The sequence below is a fragment of the Chrysemys picta genome, chromosome 1, assembly GCF_011386835.1.
Source record: "Chrysemys picta bellii isolate R12L10 chromosome 1, ASM1138683v2, whole genome shotgun sequence".
Taxonomy (NCBI): Eukaryota; Metazoa; Chordata; order Testudines; family Emydidae; genus Chrysemys; species Chrysemys picta.
Window position 1 is genome coordinate 351,370,532 of NC_088791.1, and position 10,861 is coordinate 351,381,392.

Below are 10,861 nucleotides of genomic sequence, written 5' to 3' on the forward strand. Positions count from 1 at the left end.
GAAGTCACAGTAGTAATGGATTACATGACTTTTGGGACCTCTGTGACTTCTTCAGATAGCAGGGGTGACTAACCAAGGGCCACCCGAGAAGCACTGGCAGACCTTGTGCCAACTGCACTACCCCCCACCCTGCAACAGTGGCGGTCCTGGGCCGCTGCTCGACAGCAGGGGTGATAGTCCTGGACTCCCCCACGCTAGCAGCAGTGTGGCAGTCACAGGCTGGCTGAGCCGCCAACCACCAGGTCGCTACACAGCAGTCCCAGGCCACCCCCGCTTGCAGCAGTACAGCGGTCCCGGACTGGCAGTGTTGCCCCCCACCAGGAGCATTGCAGCACTTCTGGGATATCCCCCACTAGCAGTGGCTGCTGTGGTCCTGGGCCATTTCCCCCTCCCCCCCCCGCCATCCTCCCAAGCACCAATGGGCATCCCAGAAGCCCCCTCCCAGCAGCAGAAGATGTCTTGGAGGCCCCACCTAGAACAAGCGGTCACCCTGAACCGCACCCAGCACCAGCGGGTACCCCAGATCCTCCCTCCAGAGCAGCAGCTGCACCCCCCAGACACCTCCAGAACACCAAAAACTTAATCTGGGGTTTCATGTACAAGTCATGGACTGGTCACTGGGCTGTGAATATTGGTTTATTGCCCGTGAAATGTTCATGATTTTATTCTAAAAATGTCCATGACTAAATCTTATCCTTACTTATAGGCTGTCTGGAGAATTCTCAGGAAGGCTCAACAGGTGGGAGATAAGTGTTTCCTAAGGCCTATTGTTTTCCCTAATGGCTCATTGCCCTGACTAGGCCCTCCCCAACCAGCTATCTAGACCAAAAGCGGAACCCCCACGGACCCCAAGATCATATCATAATATCACTATGAAGAATATGGGGTGCCATGTCACATAAAGATCAATGGCTCTTTCCACTGGCAAAATGCCTGAAGTTACATAACAGCATTTGGATTGAAAACTGAGTAAAGGTTGTGACACCCAGGCTGCAGTTCTGTGATTTGGCAGGGCAGGTCCCCACCCCACCCCATACAACTTCCATCCCTGCCACACAGCGATACCCATCACTCAGGTGCCAGACCCCACAGCAACAGCTCACAGAAATACCTCCTCAGACGAGGTTAAACTCAGTGTCTTCCTGCACTGGGGAAAAGGGGAGATCAGCCTGAGTTGCCTTTCTGGGGGTGAAGGGAACCCCAGCAACAGCTCAGCCTGTGCAGGGAAGGAGAGAGGGACAGACCCAGTGGGAAGGAGAGAGGACGTGAAGATTAAAAGGAGCCAGAGTGAGCAACTCTTTCTCAAAATGACACAAAGCTTTGACATATTGCAGCCCACTGGAAACCCAGACACGCCTTCCTGAGGCTGCTTTGACGTGTTCGCAATTGCTGATGTTGCCAGGAGTCTGTAGTGGGGCTGCTCACGGGAGGAGGGATGGTCCGGATGGCAGACGGTGTCAGAGACAATCTGTTACAGTGTGGCCCACATTCCATTCCAGTCTGAGAAACACCCCCGCCCCATACCAGTCCTCGTTAGGCCTCTTTCGTCTGTGCATTAGGCAGGATGTCCTCTCCATATTTCACTCAGTTTCAGCACAACATGCCTCCTGCCCCTCCACATACACATACTGTGTGCAGGGCCTGCTCCAGGGTTTTGGACACCCCAAGCAGCCCCCCCCCCCAAAAAAAAGCCACGATCGCGATCTGGGGCGGCAATTCGGCGGGAGGTCCTTTGCTCCCAGCGGGAGTGAGGGACCGTCCGCTGAATTGCCGCCGAATACCTGGACGTGCCGTCCCTCTCCGAGCGGACGCCCCAAGCACCTGCTTGCCAGGCTGGTGCCTGGAGCCGGCCCTGACTGTGTGTTCCTGGACCTCCCAAGCTCAGATTTCCAACCTCACATGATTTCGTCAATGCCAGATATATGCTTTTATTTGCATTGCCTTTTAGTGCTTCTCAACCACTCCAGAACCCAAGATACCGGGGGATAGAAAGAGCAGACTTCTCTCCCTCCTAGACAAAAAATATTATTCTAAGGGCATGTCTTCACTACCCGCCAGATCGGCGGTAGCAATCGATCTATTGGGGATCGACTTATCATGTCTAGTGAAGACGCGATAAAATTGATCCCCGATGGCTCTGCCATCGACTCCGGAAATCCACCGCGGCAAGAGGTGGAAGCGGAGTTGACGGTGGCATGGCAGCGGTCAACTTGCTGCCGTCCTCACAGTCAGGTAAGTCGACCTAAAATATGCAACTTCAACTACGCTATTCATGTAGCTGAAGTTGCGTATCTTAGGTCGACTTCCCTCCCCCGTAGTGTAGACCTAGCCTAAGAGTTCTGAATCACTAAGCCTGTGAGATTAAGATTTCACCAACTCTCCTTTCAATTCATTTTGGTTCAAACAAGCTCACCCATTGTTAAAGGTCACAGGACAACTCCAGTTGAAGTCACTGGAGGCTCATGGCCAGTGTAAATCAGGCCATTTATTTCAGTCCCTACATGTGGATTTAGGGTGAACTCAAGGCTGATTTCAGAGCCTTGCCATTGACTTCAATGGGACCAGATTCACCCTACATTTTTAACTTTTGGCTACAAACTGCAAAAATCATGGGTTCGGGTCCTGCTACAGAGAACACGGTTCTGTTAGGGTGCTGAAAGAGTCTGAAGTAAACCGCCAATTTATGTGGTGTTCCAAGACTGGGTATGAAAGACGGGGATTCCAAAACACGTGGGCCCTGATTTTGCTATCAAGGAGGCTAATTTCGATCCAGAGTGACCCACTGAAGGCAGAATGTGCGAGTAGAACCTGGCCAGAGTGTGACCCATTCTTGTTGTGAACCCTCTGGTAACACAGATACCCACTGCAGAGACTTTGGCTGCACTTCCTAATAGGGCAGTGAAGTCGCTGAATTGGAAAAATGGAGGGACCCATAGGGAAAAACCACACTGCCCAAAAAAGGAAGCTATTGAGGCAGATAGAAGGACACAGTAAGAGACAAGGAAGTGATTTTAAAAACAAATATTTGGCTAAACTATTTCCAGCACATTTGTACTTTCAATTTTACCAGGAAATCCCTTGGTATTTCTAACAATACTAAACAGTTCAAGTCATCGTGCTGCGGAATTTCTCCCCAGATGGTGCTTGACTTTTACCCTTTACTTTTACATGCGTCTGATGAAGTGGGCATTCACCCACGAAAGCTTATGCTCCAATACATCTGTTAGTCTTAAAGGTGTCACAGGACTCTCTATGACTCTTATCCTGGAATCCTTCTTGAGCCCTTGCCACTAACTTCAGTGCACAAACAGGCAACTCACCAAAATGCTGCTCAGCAGAGAGAAGAAATCTCCTCACAGCGACAGGAAGGCAGAGCCCTAAGGGTCAAGGTACGAATCTCACATGTCTGACACTCTCCATGCTGGGCAGCAACCTTTATGAATCCCCTGTACACTCCCTGCAGTCTCTCAGATTGGCCAGGACTCCCAGACAATTCCCTTGGCTCTGTGAGCAGTGGGATTAGCAGAAAATAGACCCTGGAGAACTACAGCTTGAGAGCCTCCCCTGGGAGTGAAGAAATTTTTTGCTAATACCAGGGCTCAAGATTGTCAGGAAAACTGAGTCTTGCACACTGTTGTTCAGCCTAACAATTGACAATGTCTTTTCTCTGTGTGTAAAGTACTGCCAACTGCTCTACATGTGGCTATACTGGCACAAGATACGGGAATGATTCGTCATAATGCCAGCTCTGTTCTTGCAAGCGGGGGCCCTCCAGACCACAAGGCTAGGGGTCCCTGGCTTGCTGTCCTTCAGTGTCTGAATAACAAAACAACTCCCCCCTCTGTCCTACCCTCTACGCTCTGAGGCAAACAACCCACTGTGTATTTATTTCAAAATAAACTCATCTCTAAGCAAATTTTTCTCATTTTCCCACCAATAAAAAATGGTGGCCACCTACTAATTGTAACCATTGTCTATGAACTCTGTGCACGGCAGGGCCGCACTGTCTCACTAGCTATGGTCTCAGCCAATGGTCCACGGGCACAGTTCTCTTACTCTACAATGGGGCCACGTATGCGGAAGAAGGGCAAGCACGGTTGTGTTCTCCAGTCCTGGTACCCATTGTCCAGAAGGTCTCAGACTGACACCAGCTAGGACTGATTCCTGGTGAGGGACCCTCTGCCGGCAGGGTAGGGAGATGGGGGTGGGGCAGTAAGCTGGCTATCAAATCTAGATATAAATTTGTAGTCGTTACTACATACTGAAGCTATATGAAAGAAAAAGCTCAAACTCCATGTGGGATAGAGTCTAGTAATGTTTGCGTGTCACTTTTGAGCATTTGAGATTTTGCCCTTCCTGCACAGAAATGGTTATTGCGAGACTTCTGCCGGAGACAAATGGTTGGGGGTGACTGTGAGCCGAGATCCTCTTGGTAGCTTTCCTATTTGGAATTGTAGGAAAACTTTACTTATACACCAACGATTTATCTGCAACTCAGCCTAACAAGGGCCCTGGATTGCAATTAGTTTTTTTCATTCTGCCCGAGGAGATCAAAGTCTGGGCAAAAAAAATATCTAATCTCTACTTCGGCCCAATTTAGTGGAGTACATGGGGAAACAAAAAAACTTCCAATGCCTCTGTGTAGAGTGACTCCCAACCCAGAAACCACCTCAAGTACAAAACCCTGAATGCTTTAATAATGTGTGTGGGGGGGGGAACCTACCTCAGTCATTGCTTTCCCAGAGCAGTCAGCGTGACCCATCTAATCCCTCCCACCTCTGCCTGTCTCTTTAGGGGGCTGGCGAGCTTACCAGACTGTGTGCTCTCCTTCAGTATCTCTATAAATGTCTTCTTTTAAGTGGGGTGACAAGACGGGTGGCTCCCAGTTTGGTGCTGTACATGGGCATGGAGGGAGGGCTGGCGCATAGACTGCACCATGGGTGATGTACCACCATGCCACAGATGTATGGTGTTCACAGAAGCCATCAGTGTGTTAACCCCATCATGGTCCATGCTGGCCACCATCTCATGGACTCAGTAGTGGGATTCCAAGTGCCCTGAGTCGAGCTCATACTGGAGACTGAAGCAAATGGGCTGCTGAGGTGATTTGTCCTGGGACATGCAGTGACCAAGAAACCCTGCCATGGGATTCTGACCCTCAGTGCACTATGGCCTGAATACGATGTAAAGGGGGTGGTGTTTGGCACCAAGGGAGATAAGGGGTGTAAAGATCAGGGCCGTTTGTGGTGCGGGAGATGGCATCTCGCCAAAATGGTTCCCATCACCGTGGGGCTCCATTCCCACCACAGCCAGGGGGCCTGCTGGGCTGAGGTGGCCGCTGTGGTGTGGAGAACTTGTGATGGGGAATTGGCTTCTCTCAGTATTCTGGGCCATTGAAAACAGCTCACTCCAGCTTCTCTACAGCCATGGTAAGCCATGACTCAGGATGCCTGTATCTGCTTGAGTCAGGGCAGCCAGCGGTGTAGCCATATTTTCCAGGCCAGGCTTGCAGTGGGTGCTGGCACTCAAACGCACAGCCAATCAGTGCCCTACAGCTCCACGAGGCACCAGATGGCGGTGAGAGACGGCTCTGGGCCAGGGAATGCAGCAGGGTGTCCTGGGGGGGTTGTCTACGTAGCCAACCAGGAAGTTTCCCAGTGTCACTGAGGTGGGGGAGGTGTCCCCTCAAGAACTGACCTGCCCTGGATCATTGCCCAGTGCAGGGGTTAGGTGGGCCTTTGATGATCCAATAAGATCTCTTGTGTCTCCTCAGTGACACTTCTCCAATTCCTGAGTAGGGGGTGCATGTGGTCGTAATGCAGGGGCCGTTTCCCAGGGCTGGATGTGACCCAGCCACTGAGGCCAGCTGACTCAGCAGACACCAGTCCCAGAGGCCGTGTGGAGTCATGGCTGACAATTGCTGTAGCTTCTACAACTCCCTGGGCTGTGGGGCTTCCAGCCCTTCTGGCATCCAGATAGTCCTTCCCCAGCTTCCACAGTGGCAGCACAGTCAGTATTGATCCCTCTACCACAGGTCTTCCCCCTCGGATGATACACACTTGGTCTGTGTACCCTTAAACCCCTCCACCCCGGCTCTTGCCATCTCTGTTTCCCAGGCAGTCTTTCTATGCAGCACTTCTGTTGGCTTCCCTTCATAGATCAACCGCTCCCCAAGGTCTGTTCTGCTTGCACAGACTGAGTCACTGCCCAGCTGCTTTCCCAATTTCTGAGCAAAGAGCTTGGCCTAGTCTCTGCAGACTGCTACTGGGGCAGCTCACCCAGGTTTTCGGTTTCTCTTCTTCACTACTGACTGAGCCTGGGACATGGCTGGCACCAGAGCCCTGGGCTGTCCATTCCATCACCTCCCTTAAAGGTCAGCTCTGCCTTGACAGAGTGCAGATCACACCGGGCTGTGATCAGAAAGCACCCAAGTTGGTTCCGGGGTAGCTGTGGCTGACTTTGCCCAGACACACACTTTCCCAAGGCAGCTGCTATCTGTGAGGGTCTGATGTCATTTCATTGTTGGATGATGTAGGAGAAACTTCCCTCAGCTCAGCTCCACTGTAGCTGCCAGTAGGAGGTCTGCTCTCCTCCCTGCTCTGCCACAAAATGAGCTGCTCCCCTGTATTTTTGCCTTCCTTAAGCACTTCTCTTCACACTTGATTTCTCTGCCCCATTTTCCTGATCATTTACTTGTTGAATGTTTGGCTTCTTGGACCACATTTTCAAATGTAGCTAAAAGTTCAGTGGCTGTGGAAAATAATACTGCTACTTTGTATAGATCTGTGTCTCTGGGTTGTAGCAGTTTTGAAAAAAGCATTTACCATTTCCAGAAACTTTTTTTGGAGCACAATGAGAAATACAAAACCAAACTTTCCCATTAATTTTTTTAATGCTGAAGGCTTGTAAACGTCATCAGCCCTTTTACTCAGGGGAATAATTTCTGTGGGTGCCTTCATTATGTCTAAATTCTGAATCTGAGAGGAAGGAGTGATTCATCCTGGTTGTTGATCAACGGTGTAGTCAATTCCTTGACCAAGCTTTCATTTGTTATGAAATACGTTCAAGAGGGCAAATGATCAATGTCAAGTTTATTGCTCTAACCCATTAATAAAATAATACAGGGAAAATATTGTATATGATATCAGTCTCTGGGAAGCCATCTCATGCAGTGATGTTACATTCACCTTATGCAGCAAGTGTGTTCCCCAAAGTTACACATTTCAGCTTTCATCATTTATATGAAGATGTCACAAGTTACACATCTTGTTACGTGTCACTAAAATCCAACCCAGGAGTTTGTCCCAGGTCCCTAATGTAAGTTAGGAACTATTGTGGGGAACTTTCCTGGCTTCTGCACTACCCCAGGGGTATTGGCTAGAGAAGGGACTGAGTCCCCACTCCCTTTACCCGGAGACCTGCCTCATCTGAAGGACTCCCCTTCCACAATCCTGTATGGAAATGGTGACACAGCTGGGCCCAGGATTCCTGGCAAGCTGAAGACCCATTCTCATCATAGTCACTTAGGACAGGGGCTAGAGTGAACTCACTCCGGGGTACTCACTGGATGCTTTCCTAACCCACTGATCACTACACTAAGTTCAACCCAAATGTAATTTATTAAACAGCAATTTAAAAAAAAATGAAAAACTGACAAATGTTCAAGGAAACAAGGAACTTCGCTCTGTGGGCATGGGGAACAAAACAAACAGCCATCTCTGGGATGTAAGACACTTTTCCAGTTCGTTCTTCACACAACCCAGGCCTCCTGCCCAGGCCCTGGCTCTAAGCTGTGATTATACCACAGGTAAGGGGGGAAGAACAAAGTGGTTTGAGTATTGGCCTGCTAAAGCCAGGGTTGTGAATTCAATCCTTGAGGGGGCCATTTAGGGATCAGCAAGTTGGACTAAATAACCTCATGAGGTCCCTTCAAACCCTGATATTCTATGAAGTAAGGCATCTGCTCTGTCAGTGGCCACATACCCTCAGGCTCTAGGAAGTAGGACCCAAATATAATTTATTAAATAATAATTTGAAAAACCGAGAAACGTTCAAGGAACCAAGGAACCTCGCTCTGTGGGCATGGGAAAAACCACAGACAGCCATCTCTGGGATGTAAGAAATGTTTCCAGTTTGTTCTTCACATATTTCAGGCCTCCTGCAAAGGCCCTGTCTCTAAGCTGTGATGATTCTTTTCCAGAAACAAAAAACAGAGAATGACAGTATTAAATATAACACAAAAGAAGCCGAAAACATATGTAGTCTAAAAACAATAATGGCATTATCATGTTATTTATTTCTAATGGCATTCGATGACGGAAGCCAATGTCCATATTTTGAATTTAATTAGGGTGTTTCTGTTAGTCTCTAAAAGGCAACATTTCATACTCACTGTCTTCATTGGGAGAAGAATGCTTCTGCTGCTGCTCATATATATCAACAATCATTCCTCTCATTAGCACAAATTCTTCACAACAGATTTTCGTAGTTTTATATTGACCCTAATAAGATATTTTCTAAAAGTTTCTCTAGTGTCTTGTTGCAGTTTTGTTTTTATCAAGTTCATCTGAAAAAAATAATCATTAAACTGAAGTGTTGCTAAAAGGTAGCAACAGTAATGAAAGAGCAAACAAGCGAAGTTCACTAAAGTCTTTGTCCTCAGCCGAATCTGTGTGTTCGAGAACTTCAACCCCAAACTGCTCAACTTGGTTTTCCTGAGCATGAGGCCAGAGAACCATAGGCAAAACTCTCCATTGCTGCTCCAACTGTCCAAAGTCTCCACAAACCAATGGCAAAAATGAGATATCAGCCAATCTAGGTTATGTCAAGGTGAGCGCAGTAGAAGGACTTAGTACTGCAAGCAATTCAATCACCTCAACATTTGGTGGAAATCTCTGTTTCATCTCTTTCAAAAATGTCAACATGGAATCTCAATGTCTACTTTTGACATCTTTGACAATGTGAAGAGTTAGAGTCAGTTCTGAAAGTTCTTACTGAAAAGCGACTGTGCAAAGTGGTCAATAATTTCACTCAACGGTTATTGTTATAGTTTAATACAGCAGTCCCCTTCTCAAAATACGAGGTTTCACAATTCTCACCAACAAGCTCTAGAATAATGTCCTCAATTCCTGCAGCAGATTTCCTGTATTATCATTTTCCAACTGTAACATTTGGTTTATCCTACAGGCTTCCTGAATTACTGGATATAGCAAAATTAGGTAAATTTTACTCACTGGATCACTGCACATATGAAAAAGAAGTTCAGGATTGTAGTTTCTTTCTTTTTTTTTTGGCTATCTGAAAACATAGCTTTTGTTCGCCAAACTGATCAAGAACCCTGTTCACACAGAGACTAATGCAAAGCCACCTTGCTTCAGAAAGCTGCAGTATCTTCTGGTAGTCTGGAAGTCATGAAAAGGCTGAGTGACAGGCTGTGTGGGGTTGGGGACTGATTGGTGATGCCGAAAGAAATCACATGATGGTCAAAGAGAGGGAACTACACAACCGAGAGAGCAGTGCTTGGTGATGGAGTGATAAAACATTTGGTGTGAGCAACTTTTCAGACTGTAAACTACAATGTTGAGCTCAGCCAAAGTGGGATAGAGTACTCTTGATTAATGAGGAGATATCCTTTCTCCCTCTTGTCACAGAGGATTAATGTCAGTGATCCAGGCGATCATCTTCTGCAGACGTATTTGACCACTTTGTCACGAAGCTCTTTGGTTTTGACCCCATAAATGATCGGGTTGATCACGGGGGGGATGAGGAAGAAAAAGTTTGCCAAGATGATGTGAACATGAGGAGTGATGCGCTGACCGAACCTGTGTGTCAGAGTGGAGAAAAAGAATAGAGTAAAAGACGTCATCATCACACAGATGTGGGCTGTGCAGGTGTTGAGGGCTTTCTGGTAGGCTTTCTTGGAGGAGATTCTGAGGACGGCCCTGATGATCAGACTGTAGGACAGGGCAACCAGTGTCAGATCTAACCCAATGACTACAAATGCCATTGCCAAGCCGTACGTCCTGTTGACAGTGGTGTCCCCACATGACATCTTCGCCACAGCCATGTGCTCGCAGTAAGTGTGGGGGATAATGTGGTTGGCACAGAATGGTTGCCTACTGAGAAGCACGGGTAGGGGCAACATGAGGAGAACAGCTCTTATCAAACCCACGAGCGCTAGCTTAGCTATCCGTGCATTGGTGAGGATGGTAGCATATCTCAGAGGGTTGCATATGGCAACATAGCGATCAAAGGCCATTGTCACGAGGACAGCTGACTCCATAATAGAAATCGCATGAAGAAAGAACATCTGGGTGAGGCAGCCACCCACAGTAATGCCCTTCAAATTGAACCAAAATATACAGAGTGCCTTTGGCATAACAGAGGTAGAGGTGCCAATGTCTGTGAGTGCCAGCATGCAGATCAGCAGGTACATTGGCTTGTGCAGGGTTTGATCTTTGCCTACAACAAACAGAAGCGTGAAATTTCCAAACAGGCCGACAATGTAGAATATAGAGAAAGGGATGGAAATCCAGACATGGGCAGCTTCTAGGCCAGGGATGCCAATTAGGATAAATGGTGACGGGTCAGAGGTGGTCAGGTTGAAAGCTTCCATGAGGTGGTCAATGCGTCAATCAGGTTCAGAAATGTTCAGGGTGCCTGTGGATGGAGAAAAGCACAGGTACGGGGTTACACACTTTATAATAAATATTTGATAGTTATTAACAATCTAGAACGGGGGAGGGTGAGCAGTGAGATGGCAACATTTGCAGATGGCACCAAATTATTTAGGTCATCGTCAAGTCCCGAGAAGTCCTCAGAGGGAGCTAACCCATCCACGTGAATGGCACATGACCTTCAA

General features: G+C 47.9%; 1 protein-coding gene across 1 annotated transcript; it reads right to left on the reverse strand.

Annotated features, from left to right (window-relative positions):
• Positions 1-9,667: 9,667 nt before the first annotated feature.
• LOC103306780 (olfactory receptor 52P1-like) lies at positions 9,668-10,657 on the reverse strand. Its single transcript, XM_008175900.4, has one exon. It carries the CDS (start codon positions 10,613-10,615, stop codon positions 9,677-9,679), a length of 939 nt encoding a protein of 312 aa, XP_008174122.2. The 5' UTR covers positions 10,616-10,657; the 3' UTR covers positions 9,668-9,676.
• Positions 10,658-10,861: the final 204 nt, after the last annotated feature.